This window comes from Stenella coeruleoalba (genome assembly GCF_951394435.1).
Source record: "Stenella coeruleoalba genome assembly, chromosome: 15".
Classification (NCBI taxonomy): Eukaryota; Metazoa; Chordata; class Mammalia; order Artiodactyla; family Delphinidae; genus Stenella; species Stenella coeruleoalba.
This window is the reverse complement of record NC_137161.1, coordinates 71,195,634-71,216,264: the sequence shown is the minus strand read 5'-3', so window position 1 is coordinate 71,216,264 and position 20,631 is coordinate 71,195,634. Positions and strand designations below refer to the sequence as shown.

General features: G+C 49.4%; 1 protein-coding gene across 2 annotated transcripts in view; it reads left to right on the top strand.

Annotated features, from left to right (window-relative positions):
* GSG1L (GSG1 like) overlaps positions 1–20,631 on the top strand; it is a 216,745-nt gene that overhangs the window by 65,288 nt on the left and 130,826 nt on the right. Inside the window, exons 1-2 of one of the 2 annotated variants that reach the window (XM_079899134.1) lie at positions 8,052–8,554; positions 14,254–14,301. Coding sequence is in view for 1 of the 2 variants with exons in the window: in XM_079899133.1 (XP_079755259.1) it covers positions 14,254–14,301 (48 nt within the window). In the remaining variant the exon portion in view is untranslated. Of the gene's footprint in view, positions 1–8,051; positions 8,555–14,253; positions 14,302–20,631 lie in introns of those variants that run through there. The other variant, XM_079899133.1, reaches the window with a different exon arrangement.

The following is a 20,631-nucleotide window of genomic DNA, read 5'->3' as shown; positions in this document are numbered from 1 at the left end:
TATCAACTTGGGAAATTCATAGGACATGAGAGGCTCTTTCTCAGTGACGCTGGGTCAGAGAGCCATGTTGGGGTCCCTGGGGACAAGTGAGTCCATGTGTTCACATGTCAGGCCTGAATTCTAATCTCCTTTCCCTTCTGCCCGGTCATTTGCCTCTGGGTATATGGTTACCTTTGTGATTTGCGGGGGCGGGGAGGGGAGGAAAAAAATGTGTGCTTGCAGCCTTTAAACAAGGTGTTTCCAGTATTCGACCCCACCTGAGAAACATGAGAGCACCAGCATTCCTACTGCCCTGACCTCACGAGTTTTGCTGTTTGTATGAGTTTTACAAAGTCAGGGTTGCATTACAGCCTCTGGCTTGTAAGCCCCTCATATCTACAATAGTTTCACTTTGTTTGTGTGTCACATAGATTCCTTCCTCACCTTGGTGATTTTACTATGAATTCTTGAGTTGATTTTGGTTCATCCCCGGGTGAGCTGGATTTCAGTGTCAACTAGCCATTCCAGGAATGGTTCACGGACTCTATATTCTCCAAGTGCCTTTGTGTCTGAGGACGTCTGCCCGCTGCCTTTGTAGCTGAACATGCAGCTCACTTGCCATTTATCTTCCTGCTGCATCGCCCGAGGAGAACCCCGTGCCTGGGGTTCTTCCATTCATCCTGAGGATGGGTTGGGTGCCAGCGCTGCTTGGGCAGCCTGGGGGCCCCCTGAGCATGGGGACATTGTGGGAAGATCAGAGAGTGCTATAATTTGGAGTGAGGAACTTTGCCAATTTCAGGGCAGCTGAACAGAAGATTACTTCTCTTTTATCCTATGTTTGGTGTATTTGTTACTCTAAAAATATCCACGGCTGCTGTGTACAGCCATGCAGGCTGTGCACTGCATGACTCCAGGGAATCTCGTTTGTATAAACCGCGATGTGGACCGTGCTTCCAGCATTGTGCAGGGTGGTGACCCTGCAACCTCTTAGCCTGGAGTGGGCCTAGAAGCGTAGAATGCTTTTATCCCAGTGTTTGCCAAACTTTAGTTATTCTTATAACGCCTTTAGGAATTAGTTCTTAGTCACGTCCTCCTGTTCTACTATGAATTTTTTTTTTTTTTTTGCTCTATATTGGCTCATATTTTCCTTACGTAAATGAAGGGGAGCTTTCAATTCCAACTGGAAATAGAAAATCAGCGCGGCTTGCCAAAAATAGAAGAAATATGTACACATGCGTGTGTGTATGCATACAAGACCACAATGCTATCAAATTCCAACTGGATATTTTTGCCTTTTCTCCTTTTTTAAAAGAGAAGATTAGCAAGTGTTAGAGCCATGTTAAGGACAGCCTAGCGCAAAACTGATAGTTTTTTCCTGGAAGTAATCTTGAAGGGTTGGAAGAGAATTGGGAAGGGAAATCGTTTACCCATGATGTGATTCCGTGTAATTTAGTGCCACATCCCCCATCATAAACCACCTGTGGGACACGTGAGGAAGCACTGGCCCAGTCAGATATCCCACTGGCTACTTAAATCTCTTGGCAACATCTCCACGTGGGAATCCAACCCTTTCTTACATCCTCTCAGCAATGGGAAGTTTGTTTTTGTTCTTGTTTTTGTTTTATTTTGGCCATGCCGTGGCTTGCAGGATCTTAGTTCCCCAACCAGGGATCGAAACCGGGCCCCCTGTGATGGAAACACAGAGTCCTAACCACTGGACCGCCAGGAAATTCCCTCACCACTGGGAAGTTTAATGCCACCTTGGAGGGGCCTTTTTTATGGCTGGACTCTTCTTTGGTTGTGCCAGGTAGAGAGCTGCTCCTTGGGCCCACAGGGTTTAATTCTGCTCCCTGGAGTCAAGTAGAAAAAAAAAAAATGCTTCCTACAAGTTCCGTCCCTCCAAACATGATTAAAAGCGAAGCTTCTGGAATTGGAGTGTCCTGGGTGGAATCCTGGATCCACCACTTACTATCTCTGTGCCTTTGGGTAAGATACTTAACCTCACTGGGCCTCAGTTTATTCATCTGATAAATGGGAACAGTGATAGTGTCTCCTTCCTGTGGTTGTTATGAGAATTAAAGAAGGTGGTGCATATGGAGATTTAGAACAGTTTCTGGCACCTAGTAAGTGCTCAGTAAGTGTTGGCTACTGTTATTTTCTGGAGCCACAGACTGTGGGGCCCCTGTCCTCCCATCCCTTCTTCTGGATTAGAAGGCAGAGGCCTTGGGTTCCAGCTTCAGCTCAATATCTGCCTGGTGATGAGATCGTAAGCAACTTGCGAGCCCTACCTGGGCCTTGGTTTCCACGTCCGGAAGCTGAGGGTGGTGGGATTCATGGTCCCCAGGTCCCCCCTCCCATCTCCAGCTGGGGTGGAGACTTCTGTGCTGCGGGAGGAGAGAAGCAAAACGGGAACACTGATGATTGTGGGCCATGATGTCCCTGTGTCAGCCAGAGTGTGCCCCCCAAAAACTACCCATACCTTCTCCCTCCTTAATTTCTCTCAGGACATTCTTCTGAGGAGTGACAAGGCAAGAAGGCTTCCTGATAGTATCAAAAAAAGGGTGAAAATAAGACTGAGGTATCAGGAAAAGCAGCTTTGCTTTGCTTTAACTAACCACAACATATGGGATGACATAAAAAAAATCACAATATCCTTCATTTATCAAGTTCCCTTGAAAGATGACAATAATAATAACTGTGAACACTTGCTGAGTTCTTGTCATGCACCAGCTGTCTCACATGTAGGGTCTCATTTGATCCCCAACTATGTATAAGGCAACAACAACTGCTGTAACCAATAAACCCCTGAGATGGCAGGGGATTAACACAGTAGCTCATGTGACGCTTCGGTACAGGTGATGCTGGTGGATGGCAGCTCTCCTCCACATGGTGATTTGGGGACCCGGCAACTTCCATATTGTGCCTCTACCATTTCCTAGGACCTCGGAGGCCTCTGCATCTGGGCAGAAGAGGAAAGAAAAGGCACGTCTACTTCATAAAAGCCCACCCCAGGAAGTGCCACACATCACTCACACTCACATTTTATAGGCAAGAACCAGTCATATGACCCCAGGAGGATGTAGGGGGTGCTGGGAAATATTGTACCTGGTGGGGCAGCCACTTTCTAGCAATAACGCCACACTGCAGAAGGAGTAGCACATTTTTTGGTGGATAGCTAGGTAATTCTGTCACAGCTTATGGGGGTGGAGAAGACAATCATACCCATTTTACAGATGAGGAAACTAAGACCCAGAGAGTCTGGCCTGGGTCCCAGAGTTTGTAAGTGGCAGAGGCTCTGTGAGTTCAAAGCTCTTACCATTTAACCACTATGGTGTTAATTTTAAATAAGCATTTAGGTTCCTCTGGCTGTAAAATTCTTCAGAACAAATTATTCCCTTCAGTTTACCCAGAATGCCCCCAAATGCCCAAGCAAGGTACGTCTGGAGGTCATGGTGATGCCATGTCATGATGCCAGGCAGGATTTTAGTTTCCAGTGTTTCATCCACTTGGAGAAATGATTCTCTCCAGAAAGTTGACCCATATTTTGAACTCCTGCCAGAAATCAAGGCCTGGTACCATCTGTAAGAGATAAATAAATCAAAATATCATCAGCAGATAAGTGTGTGCCATCTGCTGCCCTGTCAGTTGAACTGGCAGAGGCCTCCGGAGAATTCCAAGGAAGTGCTGCCAAGGCTCTGCCGCCAGCCTGGATAGTGCGAGGAGAAGCTTCATGCAAGATCTGCTGGCATTTTTCTTTACTCCCCGCTCTCGGTGCTGAATTCCTTGAATCCAGCCCAGCGAAGGTGTGTGGATTTTCACCCTTGCCAAACAGTTAAAATGGTTTCTCTTTGGCCACATTTGTTGGGGGCCAGGACTGTTTTTCTCTGCCCTCCCAGCAAGTTGAAAGCTCCTACTATAGAGAAAACTAGCCATGCACCTGCCCAGAGGTTGGGCTCCATGGAATCTGGGTCTCAGAACCAGAGTCAAAAGCAGAACCAGCCATGTTTGGGCATCTGGCTGGACATCTCGAAATGCAGCCACATCCTGATGGATGCTGATTTCTCCTGCCACGTGTGGAGTCCTCTTGGAGGGCATCTGAGACTTCCCTTAGAAAGAATAGATTTTTCTAGAACCTGCTTACTCTCCTAAGAGGCAGCACAGGGTAGTGGCCAAATGCAAAGGCTCTGTGGCGGGCTGTCTCCATTTGAATCCAGGCTCCACCATTGGCTGTGCGACCTTAGACAAGTTACTCAGTCTATCTGTGCCTCAGTTTCTTCATCTGTAAAATGGGGGTGGTAGTTTGTAAAGCATGTTGGGCCTAGCCCCTCACCATGGGGCTCCCTCCGGGTGCCCCCTTCCTACCTTGCAAGCCACAGAAACCTCAACTCCACCATCAGATGGGTTGTGAAATTAAGTCACGAACCTCAGACCCATGACCTGGGGACCCAGCCAAGGACACTGGGCTCCCCAGTGCCCCTTCCTCTTGCTGCCCGTCTTCCCGCTGCCAACCAGATCTGGCTCCTGCGTGTTCACGCCGAGGGCAGCTTGGCTGACCTTCGGCACTCCTCACCCTTCTGCCAGCCTTGGGCATCTGCCTCTGGCCACCTCCCTGGATTCTGCCCGTGGCCCTGCCAGGCTCCCCCCACCTACTCCCGCTGAAGAGGCACAGTTACAGCCTCCTGCTCCTGGCTCAGGAAGACGTCCAGGCTCTCCTTAGGAGGAGCGCAGTGTGACTCTAACTTAGGATCCAGGGATGGAATCAAAAATAGCGCTTATTTACGGAGCCGATCGCGGGGCAGGCATTTTTCTCACACTCCCTTCCGTTTTCATCCTTTTTTGCAAGCCTGGAGGGCAGAGCTGAAATGACTTTCATCTGGCACCTGAGGAAAAGGCTCAGATGTGTGAAGCCACTTCCTGAGGTCACGGGGCCAGGGGGAGGCAGAGGAGGGATTTGAACGCACGTCTTGTGGTTTCTGAGCCCAGACACCTCCATTTGCCTTCAGAGCACCCCCTTTCGAGGAGGGAGCCCAAGAGCTGTGATGAATGACGGGCTGGGGATGTGGGTGTCGGCACATTGAGCTGATCCCTCGCAGGTGTTGCCTGATTTAAATCCTAACTGAAGACGTCTTGCTTCATACCCGTTACCTCATTTAGCCCTCAAGCAACCTCGTGAGGCTGGAATCATCATCCTTCACTGGCCAAAAAACCCAACCAAATGAATAAAAACGATGGTTCCCCCAGAGCTCCACGGCTAGCAGGTGGCAGAGCTGAGATTTGGCTTCAGGTCCGTGTGAAATCAGAGCCCAGGCTTTTCACCAGGGAGCACAGCCTGCCTGGCTCCCGTGAACCCCAGGCTACCCGCCTTCCTTGGCCTCCACCACGAGTTTCTTTCTCAAGTAGATCAGACCTGGAGGAGGGACCTCGGGGTAAGATTCCTGGAATGAGGCGCGAGTGTTGAGCCAGAGAGGAGGCAGCTGTGACCCTCCCATTGTCTCTGGTGTGGATTCCTGGAAGCCTGGATTCGGCCGAGGGCCTTGCCAGGTGTTCCCCTTGGTGGTGGGATTGGAGCGTCGGCTGCCAAGCTGAAGATGCTGTGTTGAGGGCAATTTCTAAGCCCCCTCACCCTTAGCTCAGGCAGGTCCCGCAGACAGTGGGTCAAAAAGAGTCAGCAGCTAGGGCAGGTCAGGGCCTCTTGGGTTGCATGTTTTGTTCCCGTGGTGCTAAAAGTCAACAGCCCCATAGGGTGATGCCAGAGAGTCTAAGAAGAAATGACCTTCCATTTGTCTTTTCTGAGCAAGGGAGCAAACCCTTCAAAGAGGCATTTAGATTCAAACCTCTGGGACTTGTTTCAAGATAACCCCACTAGTGGTGGGCTGCTGGTGCGGAGAGACAAGGTGAGTTTCCAAGCTGGGCTGCGGACATGGGACTCTTCATACTGATCTCTCTGCTCTTGTAAAAGATGGGAACTTTGCGTAGTAAAATGTTAAAAAAAAAAAGATATTTCAGAGACAGTGTTGATTTGCTGGAGTCCAAACAAGCTGGTCTGGTCATGGAATGTCCTGGGTCCCTGTCCCCGTCTGGACAAGTCAGTCCCTTGCATGATGGAGAGAGCTTTGGAAAGACACAGACCTGGGTCCAGCTCCTGGTTCTGCTGCTTCTTGGCTGTGTAACCTTGGGTAGGTCGCTTTGCCTGTGTGAGCCTCAGTTTCCTCATCTGTAAAGTGGGGATGGATATTGACCTCACACAGTTGTGATGTGTGCCATGCTCTTAGCACGGTGCTTGCCCTGGATTCTCCTTGGGTCATTGGATCCTGGATCTTAGGCAACATGACAAACTCAAGCTTCCACCTGATGGTGGGTAGATCTGCTATTAACAGCCCAAAGGGGGCCAAAACGGGCCAAGCTGTGCCCATGGTAGTAAGTGACCGTATCATGGGAGATATCATGATAAAACACTGGGAATTCGGAGCGGGGAGACATCTCTTCGGGGCGGGGCAGGTGGTTGTAAACAAGGCAGGCTTCACGGTGGGGGAGCTGGTGGGTTTGAAGGCTGGGGCTGCGTCAGACACGGGGAAATGGAGGGAGAGAAGACGTCGAGATCGAGAGGTAGGAAAAGGTATGTTGTAAATCTGAATCAGCAGGCGCAAAGCAGCAGAAAAGGAGGTGAAAGGCGACCCTCAAAGACATCACGCCCAGGCTGATCTCCGGGCTCCTCTGCGTCGTGGCAGACATGAGGCTGGGCATGGCTGCTCTTCCCTGGGTAGTGAAGACCCCCCCTTTCTGTTTGCCTCTTCCCTCTCAGATGGGCCCCAAGACGCTCCGGAGCTCAACTTTCATTCTCACCTCTGCCTGCAGGTGTGTTGGCCATACCTGTAGGGTTCTGCAGAGGCGCCCCCCTTTGGTGTAATCCTTAATGAAGGCAATCTGTGAAATGCTCTTCATTTACTCATTCCACCATCATGTCCGGAGCACCTGTTAGTGTCCCAGGCTTTGAGGACACAGCAGCGAATGAGATACCTGATCACAGAGCTTCCGTTTGTCTCAGAGATGCCGTCTGGGCACTGTTTACGTATTTATTTTTAATTTTTCAATTGACGTATAGTTGATTTACAATGCTGTGTTAACTTCTGACGTACAGCAAGATGATTCAGTCATACATATATACACATTCTTTTTTAATATTCTTTTCCATTATGGTTTATCATAGGATATTGGATACAGTTCTCTGTGCTGTACAGCAGGACCTTGTTGTTTATCCATCCTGTATATAAAGCTTACATCTGCTACCCCCAGCCTCCCACTCCATCCCTCCTCCACCCCCCTCCCCCTTGGCAACCACCAGTCTGTTCTCTATGTCCGTGAGTCTGTTTCTGTTTCATAGATGGGTTCATTTGTGTCGTATTTTAGATTCCACATATAAGTGATATCACATGGTATTTGTCTTTCTCTTTCTGACTTACTTCACTTAGTATGATAATCTCTAGCTGCATCCATGTTGCTACAAATGGCATTATTTTATTCTTTTTTATGGCTGAGTAGTATTCATTGTATATATGCACCACATCTTCTCTATCCATTCATCTGTCGATGGACATTTAGGTTGCTTCCGTGCCTTGACTATTGTGAATAGTGCTACTATAAATATAGGGGTGCCTGTATCTTTTTGAATTAGAGTTTTGTCTGGATATATGCATCTGGGCACTGTTTAGATGAGCTGGGGAACGCCCTCTTTGGTGCAAGGATTCCAAGTGGTCTATACATACACTTTAATATTAGAACAGCAGCTCCGCAAGGGTGGTCACTTGCCTTCTGGTTCTCTGCTGCACCCCCAGCACCTTGAATGGTGCCTGGCATGTAGGTGCTCAATAAATGTTCATTGAGTATAAGTGCGTGAATACTAAACACTGATATTGGGAACCAAAGAGAAGTATATTTTTAGGGGTCAAAACTAATTCAAACATGGGACTTCCCTGGTGGTCCAGTGGTTAAGAATCTTCTTTCCAATGCAGGGGACTCGGGTTTGATCCCTGGTTGGGGAACTAAGATTCCACATGCCATGGAGGAACTAAGGTTCCACATGCCATGGGGCAGCTAAGCCTGCACGCTGCAACTACTGAGCCCACGCACTCTGGAGCCCCTGTGCTACAGCTACAGAGCCCACACGCTCTGGAGCCTGTGCACCACAACTAGAGAGAAGCTCACGCGCCGAAACGAAAGATCCCGCGTGCCGCAACTAAGACCAGATGCAGCCAAAAATAAACGAATAAATAAATATTAAAAAAAATTAATTCAGACATCCCCAAATATCACTGCTTGATGTGATTTGGATTTCTAGGATTCAGAGAGAGAGAGAGAGAGAGAGAGAGAGAGAGAGAGAGAGATCTCATCTTCACCGTTGCATCACTGTGTGCAGCCTCCATCCTGGTCCAGAATGTGGTCAAGCCCACAGCCTATGCATACCTACATGTAAATACAACCCACAGCAGAGGAGAAGTCCACACACATCCTGTAGACGACACAGATAATAAACACGTGAACAAATGCGTCCACAAGATCAATTCAGATAGTAATCGTGGTAAGACTATGAAAGAGACAAGCATGCAGGGTGAGAGGATGAGAGTGATGGGTGAGGAGGGGTGAGGGCCACCTGGGGTAGGGTGGCATGCTGATTGTTCGCCGTTCACCCCTCCGCGTCTGTCCACTGCCCCCTGTGGGAGACTGCCCCCGTGGGAGACTGCCCTGCGCAGATGCAATGGCCTGGAATTCTGCGTCCTGTGGTTTCTTATTGGTTCTGGCCAGTGGGAGGCATAGGAAGGAAATCAGAGGGCAGAAGGAGAGAAAGGTCGGGGTGTTTCCCCCTCCCCTGCCTTGTTCTTGGCCTGTTGAGGTTTTGACAGTGACTGCATTCCTCTAAGGAGTGGTTCTAAAGTGTGGTCCCCAGACTAGCAGCATCAGCAACCCCTGGGAATTTGTTAGAAATGCAGATTCTCAGGCCCTGCCGCAGAAATTCTGATTTTGATGCTTGCTTCGGTGCAGCTAAGCTCCGAGGGGCAGTTCCTCCTCTGTGGCATCATCTCTCGCAGCCTCCTTTCCCTCCCCAGCCCCTTCAGGCTGGAGGAGGTGAGGGCTCCCCACTGTTGCTCACCCCTCGCCCCTGTCCACACGTCTATGAATAGGCCCTACACTCAGCAGTCTTCGGTGAGCCCTTTCCAGGGTGCCATCTGTTTCCTGCCAGGATCCTGACTGGTCCAGATGGCCAGGATGTTAATTCATATTCCTTTAGACAGGGCACACCTCCTCCAGGTTACCCAGTCCCCACAGGCTTCCCCAGTCATTGCTGGATGTTGAGATCTCATGTATTGACCACCCTTGCATTGGGACTGGGTTCCAAGTCCCATCTGTTGGCTACGGACCTTGGAGCGAGATGCAAGGATGAGGAACCTTGTGCAGGATGTTTCCCTTCGAGGCTATGGTGGATCTGAATCGGCACGCTCCCTTCTTACAGGCAAGGTACTTCCCATTAGTTTATTCCTCTGGTCTAATGGGACTGAACGTCCATTCTCTGGGATAGTGAGAAATTCAGATCTCACATAATGAAGGTTCCCTCACAGCCCTGGGGTGATGTGAAGTTTTCAGAACTTTTGGGAGAATCTCTGGTCTTCTTCTGCCCCTCTTGTCCTCATTGCTCATGGTTTCCTGGGCCCATGGGGGCCCTGAGACCCTCACTGGGGTGCAGGATTTTTGTTAAATCTGTGACCTCTGACCCCAAAGTCCAGCTTTCCCAGGCTGTTTTCCTAGAAGGTCCTGACATCTCCATAGGGGGCTGTGGAGGTCCTGTGGCTCATGGACCCCCAAAAACTTCTCCCCAGGGGTCTGCTGGCTCTATCCTCCTCCTGCACAAATTCCCTCCTCTGCCCCTCCCTGAAGTGGGGCAGCGTTACCCTCCAGGGGCCCTCTGGGAACACAATGGATCTTTAGGGAACTCTCCTCCTGGGGAGGAGAGGCTGACACCCATTTGTCCGCTTGATCTTGGTAGCTCATCTTGGGTCAGAGGGAATCAGAGTGGGAGGAAGTGATGGGAGAAAGGGCATCTTCATGGGGCAAAAATGAGGCAGTTACCAGGCAATGTCCAATGGTTAGGGGGAGACAACGGAAGGTGCGGGGCCGTAGGGGAACCCACATATCCCTGCAGCTGCCACTTGGCTGGACTCCTGCCTGCTGAGCTGTCCTAGCTGTGTCACCTGGTGGTTGGCACCAAGCCCTACAGATCCACCCTGTAATAAGCACTACAGAAACACTAGCATTAGTGATTTTCACTTTTTATAGGTAGGGAAATTGAGGCACCAAAAGGCTAACATTGATGTTACATATCTAATAGGTGATGGAGCCAGGCTGAACCCACGCAGGTCTGGCTCTAGAGCCACATACCACCACTCTTCTGTGTTTGGATTTTAGTTATTAGACTTGGTGACCATTGAAATATCCAGTTGTCCTTATGTCATTACTATGATTTTTCCTTAAAGCTCAGCTTTGCCCTGTACAGGGAGTGTTGGGCCAAGTTTGACCATCTCTGCTCAAACATCTTCTATTTGGTCTTGTCTACGTAGCAGAAATAGAAGCATGAGAGCCATTTTATTTAGTCCCTGGTGGATTTTCCCTATCTGCATGGAGGTATGTTCTCAGAGAGTTACTTTTAGGACCTAGTAGCTCTGCACAGTGGGAATGGCTAGCTGCAAATGGGAATAGATAGCTGGAAAAACTTTAGGGCATGGAGTTTGGGGTCTATGTACTGGGTTGAGTCCATCACTTACTGGCTATGTGGTCTTGGGCAAGTCATTGAAAGCTCAGAGCCTCAGTTTGCTTGTCTCTAAAATGGGGATTCTCAGAACTACATTGTAGGTTGTTGTGGAATTAAAGAGAAAGTAAACACACTTTTACAATAAAACTACTCAACAAACTAGAAATAGAAGAGAACTTCCCCAACCCGATAAAGAGTATCTATGAAAAAGAATACAGTTAACATCATACTTGTGGTACAAGAATGAATTCTTTCCCTTTCATATCAGGAACAAGACAAGGATGCCTGCTCTTGCCACTTGTATTCAACATTATACTGGAGGTTTTGACCGGAGCAATTAGTCAAGAAAAAGAAATAAATGACATCGAGATTAAAAGGAAAAAGTGAAACTATATCTATTTGTAGATTACATGATCTTGTATATAGTAAATCCTAAGACTCCACTAAAAACTATCAGAACTAATAAATGAATTCAGCAGGATTTCAGGGTACAAGGTCAGAGCAAAAGCCCATAAAATGTTTTAATTTCTTTCAGAATCAGAATAAAAAAAATCTTTTAGGTGAAGAAAAATTTTAATATATAATGTTAATATATTAATCTTTAACCAATGCATTTGTAAAATTCAATTTTTTAAAATTTATTTATTTATTTTTTGCGGTACGCAGGCCTCTCACTGTTGTGGCCTCTCCCGTTGCGGAGCACAGGCTCCGGACGCACAGGCTCAGCGGCCATGGCTCATGGACCCAGCCGCTCCGCGGCATGTGGGAACTTCCCGGACTGGGGCACGAACCCGTGTCCCCTGCATCGGCAGGCGGACACTCAACCACTGCGCCACCAGGGAAGCCCCCTAAAATACAATTTTTAATTTAATTTGTCTTTATTGAGGAAGAGACTCCAAAGGCAAAAGAGCCTAGGGTCCACAAAAGTCTTAATGGGGCCCTGGCTGCTGGTCTGAATTTAGCCATTAAAATTTTCCCTCTTTAGCTCTGAGAAAACAATATAACATAAAGAAAGTTTAAGATGATGCATTCAAAATCTATCCATTCTTAGCACACTACCTATTCTCATTTTAAAAAATCCTCTTCTGGTTCTTGGCTGTCAGCAAACATCTCTTTATAATCTCAGTATCATTGACTTGCTGTGTGGTCCTGGCTGATCACTCAGTGGCCCTGAGCCTTTTCTATAAAGGAAGGAGACGGTCCTACATCTCAATATAGAGCCTGGGGAGGAAGCAAGCACGATGGAATCACAGGAGTGGGATCCATCCACCTGTGCCCTCATGATTCTTTGGAAGGGGTGACATATATAAGAGAGGAATCCACTCCTTAACTCAGCACTTAAGACCCTTCGTGATCTGGCCCCAGCCTTCCTTCTCAGCCTCATCTCTTACCACTCCCTGATATCTGCCTTTGCATTTGTATGGGGCTGGAAGGAGGTTCAGGAGCCCAAACGGGCTTCAAGGGACCTTCTTAGAGGAAAATTTAGGAAGCTTCAAGCAGACACAAGAATTGAGAATGCTGGAAGCTTCCAGATTCTTTTCATCCCCAACCTACATTGACGCCATTTGGACTCAAAGTCTATCTCCTTGTTGGGCTCATCAGTGAAATCTATTTCTTGCTGCTATGCTCAGCAGTAAAACCCTTGAACTAGGAGTTGCAAGCTCACCCTAAAGGTCAGCGAATCTAGTGTCTCAGGGACCAGTGAGGTCTAAGGTCTAGGGGTAAAGCAACAGGGTGTGGTGGGGACTGTGGCAAAGTATAGAGCACGTGTCCCATCTGAGAAAGGACCTTAAGGCTAGGTCACATCTTGCTCTCACTGTGTCCTTGATGGCCAGCATAGGGCCTGGCATCAAGGAGGCTGGGAGGAAAGACTGAAGAGTTGAAGTTTCTTATAGGCATAAGGTTTGGGTGGAAGGCATTCGTTTGTTCATTCATTCATTTACTCATTCGTATACCCCTTCAGTAAATATTTATTGAGCACTCTCTATGTACCAGGCAGTGTTCTAGGTGCTAGGGGTCCAGCGGGAAGAGAGATGGGGAGAGTCAGGGAAAAGGTGTTCGGAATATTAAATAAACTAGTTAGGAAAGGCCTTCTTGAGAAGGTAAGACTTGGGGAAAGTGATAAAGGAGAGGAAGGGCAAACCATTCAGCTATCTGGGGGAGGAATGCTCCAGGGAGAAGTAACAGCACGTGCAAAGGTCCTGAGGCAGGAATGTGGCTGGCACATTTAAGGATCAGCAAGGAGGCCAGTGTGGCTGGAGTGGAGTGAGCAAGGGGCAAGCCAGTAGGAAGTGAGGTCAGGGAGGTGATGGGGGCACAGATCACACAGGGCCTTATAGGCCATGGTAAGGACTTAGGTTCTGACTCTGAGTGAATTGAGAACCGTGGGAAAGTTCTGAGAGGAGACGTAATCCATCTTAGGTTATAACAGGACCCTTCTGGTGACTGTGTGGATAAGGGCAGAAACAGGGAGACCCATGCAGAGGCTACTGCAGTAATCCAGGAGGAGATGATGGGGCTGGGACCAGAGGAGGTGGTGAAAAGTAGTTGGATTCTAAGTATATTGGGAAGGTGGACCTGCAGATCAGATGGGGAGGTGTGAGAGAAAGAGAGAAACAAAGGATGATATCAAGGTTCTGGCCTGAGCATCTGGGAGGATGGAGGTACCATTTTCTGAGCTAGGGATGAATTGAAGATGTGGTACCTGCCTTCACAGGGCTTCCACTTCCAGCTTGTGAACCATCCATCTGAGAATCACACACAAAATGATAAGAGTTATAAGGTGACTAGCTGCCACCTAGGAGAGGCCATGGTGCCATGAGAGCTTCTAATAGGGATGAAGTGTGTTCCCAGTCGGGGGGTGGGGGAAGGGAACACGAAGAGCATAGGAGCTGACAGGAGGGGAGGGGAGGAGGGGTGGGGAGGGGGTGTGGATGGAGAGGCCGGTGGAGGCCAGTCCTGGATCCATGTGAAAGAATTTGGGCTTTATTTGGGGATAAAGTGTTTTGAGCAGGAGTGTGCCTACTTGCGTGTGTGCATGTGATGTAATCAGAGCTGTGTGGTTTGAAAATATCCCTCCAGCTGCAGTGTGGAGAGTGGATCCGACAGAAGCCAGAGTGGAGGTCCAGGGAGCCCAGTGACGGCTTCAGCCCTCGTCCTGCTGGGCTTGGAAGGGGTGGAGTCCGTGGAAAGGGCAGGAGGGCTTTGAGGAGGTGGGAGTGACAGGGCTGGATGGATTGGACCGGGAGGTGACGGAAGGAGGCATCATGGGGACTTGCAGCTTTGCCATCCACATTCCTCAGGACGTTGGCTTTCTGGGAATTAGGGTTTAGAGAAAGATGCTGCTCGGGTTAGAGATGTTTGGGCCCCGCTACCCCCAGATCCGTACAGGGCTCATGGGAGGGGGAGAGGCGGAAGCCTGAAGCTCTCACTTCCTTTCATATTCTGAAAACCTGTCTTTCTTTTTTTTTTCAAAGGTGAGAAATGCCGCAGCTTCATTGACCTGGCCCCAGCGTCAGAGAAAGGTAAGTGTGGCCCCAGCTCCGGTGTGCCAACCTTGCCCTCTCCAGGGACACTTCCCGAAGCCCTGATCCTGTCCTTCAGCATCCCTGGGTGATGGTGCCCCAGGGGCCAGAGTCCTGTTGCAAAGCTCTGAGTTCCTTGAGCGGTTAGTGCAGGGGGAGAGGCAGGTGGAGGGACATCATCTTGCCCTCCCCCGCCCCCCAAGTGAGATGGTGCTGAGAGCCATTACACTTCCCTTACTTCCAGTGCGTGCTGGGACTTTGGGGGAGGTAGGCTGGGCGTGCGAAAGTTGGGATGAGGCAAGACCAGTGTTGGCATTGCTTCCAAGTGTAGGATTTGACCTTGGGGGAGGGAAGCCAGACGTTCTGTCTCTGTCGTCTCACAGGTGTGGGGAGGTCCAGCCTGATCGGGCACTGCCATTCAGAAAGGACCCATTGGTGTGCAGGGCTTGACAGCGGAGATTCTGAGCCCAGTGATGCCCAGATATGATTAGGACGGGGCTGCAGCTCGTGTAGGGGGCAGAGCCGTCAGGATTGGCGGCCCCAAGTAACTGGCTTCAGTGGAGAAATGTATTGATTCCTTTTAAAAGTTTCAAATCTAGGGTGACTCTGCTTCATGCGGTCTTCAGGATCCAGGGGCCTCTCCATCATCCCTGTGGCCTTTGTCTTCATGGACTAACAGGATGGCTAGAGCTACAGCCGTCACATCTGCACTCCAGGCAACAGGGTAGAGGAAAGGCAAAGAAGAAAGGGCAAAGGTTGCATGTCAACAGTAAGGTTCCCAGAAGTTGCCCCATGACACGGGCTTATATCCTCTTGGGCAGAACTTGATCACAGCTGCAAGGGAGGCTGGGAAATGAGGTCTTTATCCTGGCAACCATGTGCTCAGCTGAAAGGCAGGGGTTTTATCATTAGGAAAGAACTGGAGAATGGATACTGGAGGATGCGCTCCCACAGGAGCGTAGGGCACGGCCGCCTCCCTACTTCCCTACCCTGCCGCCAAGGAGAACCCTCGCCAAGAGGGAACAGGTGTGCAGGTCTCTTCAGACAGCCTGGAGATCAGGAGAGGGCTCTGGTCCTGGGAGTCGGGGTGGGGAAACTGAGACAAGAGTTCAGTCCTAAACTGTCCCGACATGGGGGGCCTTGGGGGGCCGAGGCTCAGGGGAAATTCTTACATCCAGTTTGTGCGGTCACCCACGGCCCCTGCTGGTGGGGCTGAGTTTGCAGTTTCCCTGCAGTGTCAGGAGGTTCAAGGGCCTGAAGTGCCCCGTCTCTGACCCCTCCAGGGTGTTGGGAGAGGCGGGACAGGCAAGGGGGCTGCGTGTCTTTGAGGCTGGTGACGTTCCTGTCTCACAGACGCTGTCCCCTTGAAGAGCTCCAGCCAAGTGGCAGCTGGTGAGACTGAGGGGCATGTGACAGGGAGCCCATAGTGCTCTCGGGTCCAGGAAGAGGCTGGGCTCCCCCTCTGAGCAAGCTTTTTGCAGTGGGGACTACCTCCTCTGTTTCCTCTGCTTCCCAGTGGCGATGCCCTGTTTTGTGGCTACTTGTGGCCATCCCTGAAGTTTCGAGCTGAGCAACTCGGGCCACAGCTTCCAAACTGAGTTCTTCAGAAAATACTACAGCTGCTAATAAATAGCTGATATTTACTGAGCAGGTACAATGTGTCAGGCACTGGGCCAAGCACTTTAAATGTATCAACTGAGAAACCTCCCCACAACCTTGCTAAGAAGAGGCTGACATTCTCACCCCACTTGACAGATGAGAAAACTGAGCCTTAGAGACATTAAGCCACTCACGTCTCACATCTCATAAGGAGCAGAGCCCATGCTCCGTACCCCTCCATTGTACTGCATCTGAGAAGCCAATACCTGTAGGCAACCTCTCCGATGCTCATCCCATAATCCCCAAGGCCTTGGAGTTCCTGGGTCACCTCTGCTCCAAATCTGGCTTCCAGGAAGCTGGGCCTGTGTGTGCATATGTAAATGTGTGTGCATGTCTGGTTGAGGGCGAGGATATGCATGCATGGGCAGGTGCTCCTCTGAGAGTGTGCACATGGGTCTCGTGTGTGTGCCTGCGTGCACACTCGTGGGTGAGTGTGGGCACGGAGGCATGTACACATGTGTGCACGTATGAGCGTATGGATGTGCGTACATGCGTGTGTGTGTCCACATACAGTGTGGACTGTATGGTGGCTTATTCCTGCCTCGTGTGTGAGGACCGAGGCCCCAGAGGGGTTGTATCTTTGTGTTTTACTGGCCTCGTGATTTTGCTTTCAGGGCTTGGTGGCCACGCCGAAGACCTTCTGGCTGTACATAGAAAAACGTTTATAAGAAGCCTGAGTGGGCTGGCTTTGCAGACCAGTTTTCATGGGCTCACTGCCTCTCAAGCACTTAGGCTCGCCTTTGGGGCTGGCGGGGTTTGGTCAGGCAGCTCTGTGGCCTGTTCCTGAACCTCCCGGCCCAGTCCTCCCAGGGGCACCTGCAGGAGCCTAGTGTCCCCGGACCCCTCCACGTGCTCGCCGAGTCCTCTCCACGCTGTCTGTTTCACAGATGAGGACCCCAGGCTGCAGAGAGAGGGGGACTGGTTCAGGGTCACACAGGGAGTCCGGGCCGATATTGGAGCCCAGACGTGTTCTCTCCCAAAGAGCACTCTTCTCCCACGTTCTGGCTGCACCCACTCCCGCTGTGACTTCCTTCCTGCTCTGCAAAATCCGATCATAATAACTAGTGTTAGGCGACACTAACACAGACTGGCTTTCATGCTGTGCTTACCACGTGCCAGGTGCTGTTCTGAGAACTTTATACCTGGTGGCTCATTTAATCCCCATTTTACAGATGAGGAGACTGAGGCCTAGAGAGTTAATTGACTTGCCCAAAGTCACATAGTTAGGATGCTGGGATTTAAAACTGAGCTGTCTGGCTCTTAAATGCCTGGTTCTTCTGCTGAAAAGCTAGGCCTTCCGAGCCTCTGTGTGTGTGTGTGTGAGTGTGTGAGTGTGTGTGTGTGTGTGTGACTCACTGTATCCCCAGGGCCCAAAGCAATGCCTGGCACTGTTGAATTAATGAAAAATGAACATTGATTTTTAACTGTATACACTCTTGTTATAAAAATTATAACAATTTTAAATGTGTAAATGAGAAATGAAAGTCTCTTATAAGCCCACCCTTAGATATTCACTGGTAATGGTTTGGTTTATTAGTCCCTGAAGAAAGTTAGAAGGATGAAAGATAGATAGATAGGTAGATAGATAAATACACACACATACGTATATACACATATATACTTATACACCTGTATAAAATCATAGATTGCTTTTTATATCAATACATAGAACTCACTTATCTTTTGGAACAGCTGTATAATAGCCCATCACATAGAAACAATTTATTTAACCAAGCCCTATCACGGGACATTCAGATTATATCCCCAGTACACTTTGAGAATCTTGTATCACAGCTGAATAATAGTAACCTGTACACATATCTTTCTCCCTCACGAGAATGGGGCCCTCCGAGCAGTGGTTTCTTATTTACCTCTGGGCCTCCAGGGCCCAGCCCAGCACTGGAGCCCTACTGGCAGAGCAGAGTAATAAATTCTCTGACAAAGATCTGCCCAGCAGGACATGAGAGGCAGAGGAGGAGGAATGAATTCAGGACGCTTGAGCAGTTTGTGAAGATGAAATGTGCAAATGCAGATAAACAGCAACGTCTGTGTATTGTGAACTCGTTACTGAAAATGCAGAGGAAAAGCTTCTTATGCTTCCTAATCTTCCTCTTCAAGGTTTCCCTTGTCTCTCCAAATCGCAACCTCTTATCCCCTGGGGCCAGATTCTCCTACCAAATAATTGTGACCAACTGGATACTTTTCAAACCTAGTGTATTGGTCAGCAATAGTCACTATAACGCTGTGTAACAAGCCATCCCCAAACTCAGTGGCACTCGGCATGTATTTTTTTGCTTGCATGTCTGTGGGTTGACTTAGGTTTAGCTGATGTAGGCTGTCTTGGTTCCAGGCTGCAGACTGGGCTCAAGTCCGCTCCACATGTATTCTTTTTTTTTTTTTTTTTTTTAATTTTATTTATTTATTTTTGGCTTGTTGGGTCTTCGTTTCTGTGCATGGGTTTCCTCTAGTTGCGGCGAGTGGGGGCCACTCTTCATCGCAGTGCACGGGCGTCTCTCTGTCGCAGCCTCTCTTGTTGCAGAGCACAAGCTCCAAACGCACAGGCTCAGCTCAGTAGTTGTGGCACATGGGCCTAGTTGCTCCATGGCATGTGGGATCTTCCCAGACCAGGGCTCAAGCCCGTGTCCCCTGCATTGGCAGGCAGATTCTCAACCACTGCACCACCAGGGAAGCCCCACATGTATTCTTTTTTGGGGGCCAAAGAGAGGGGACAGAAATGCAAGGTGGCTAACTGCACAAGTACATTAAAAAAAAAAAAAAAAGTTCCTTTTTTTTTTTTTGACTGCACTGTGCAGCACGCAGGGTCTTAGTACCCCGACCAGGGATTGCACCCATGCCCCCTGCCATGGAAGCGTGGAGTCTTAACCACTGGACTGCCACGGGAGTCCCATGCACAAGCACATTTAAAACCTTTGCTTACATCCTATCTGCTAACACCCTGTTGGCTAAAGCAAGTCATGGGGTTGCATCCAGCATCAATGGGGCAAGAAATACACGACCCAGGCACGACCCACATGGAGGGTGGAGTGGGAATGAATATTTGCTGAGTGATAGTCTAATCTGCCACGCCTGGGCCTGACCACAGGCCTTAAGGATGATTGACAGCTGGCTGTGCTGGAACTGGCCCAGCTGGATTTCTGGGTGTATGTGCTTAATTTGCTTCTCAGGGTCTCCTCTGGTCATTGTCATCCCAAAGTGACTTATTTATTTTTCCGAAAGTAACCAGAATATTTGAGGGAGGTAATTCATTCCTTCCCCAAACAATCCATTGAGCAACCTCTGCATGCCAGTCACCTGCACACACGCCTTCCAATTCAACACGTATTTCCTGAGCACCTACTTTAATCCAAGTTCTGGGCTAGGTATGGGGGGCAATGCAAGGACGAATGAGGTGAAGGTCCCTGCCCTACAGGAGTGGGAGAGAGCTACGGAAATGGTTATCAGGCACCGTGGGAGGGCTCCAGCCGAGGAACAAGGAGGCCACCCTCCAGTGCAAAAGGCTAGGGACATGATGGCTGCCACCTCCGATCCTGCCGTGGGGCAGGGGTAGGGGCGTCCATGAGGATTTTGGGGTTTTCTGCCCTTTGTTATGTTAACTGGACCCCCCAGAAAAGATCTGTCCCAAGTCATTTGTCAAGGTGTGGTATGGGGAAAATTCCCAGTTCCTAAATCCCAGGTTGGAGCTTCCCCTCACAGGTGGATGGGTTCTCACTGTGAATGAAGGAAGGAAGAAGGAAGGAAGGAAGGAAGGAAGGAGGGAAGGAATTGAGCTCGTCCTGATTCGTATTTGCCACCAAGGCTGTACTGGTAAATCGCTGTGATTCCTCAATGCCCATCAACACACACCGTGGAGTACCGTGCAGTCTCCAGCTTCTCTCAGCGGTACGGATGTTGGGCAAACGGAGCCAGATTCAAAAGAACACACAGTATGTGATTCCATTTGTATAAAACTGGAAATCAGGCAAAACGGATCTGTGCCGTCAGAAGTCAGGACAGGGGTTACCCTTGAAGAGCGAGTGTGACTGAAAGGGAGCCAGTGGAGGGCTCTGGCGATGTTAGGTTTCTTAAGCCGGGTGCTAGTTACACGATGTGTTCAGTTTATGAAAGTTCATCAAGCTGTACGTTTGTGATCAATGCCCTTTCCTGTATATGTGATACTTCCATAAAAAGTAAAACAAAAATTTCCCGCACTGAATTCTAAATTATCTTTCTAAACTGGAAATCCAGCTCCATCAGCCTCCTGCTTAAAGGCCTTTCCTGGCTCCTAAACGTACACCATGTAACACGGCACTCGTGGCCCTTCGTGATCTACTGTGTGTCCGCCTTTTCCACTCCACCTCCTGTAATCCCTCATGTGGACCTTGTGCTCCAGCCCCGCCTCCTTACTTGCACACATTTCCCCCCAAACTCTCCATCATATGTCATGCCTCTGTGCCTTTGCATATTCTCTTCCCTCTGCCTGACCTACCTTTACCACCTCTTGTTTGCCATGAAAACTTCTATTTATCCTTCAAAGCCCAGTTAAGACATGACCTCTTCTGAAAAGGCACCTCGGACCCCAGAGGTACCCACTGGTGCTATTAGCACCCATCACACTGCCTTGAGATGGTCTCCTCCACCAGACTGGACACTCCCTGAGGACAGGCACTGGAT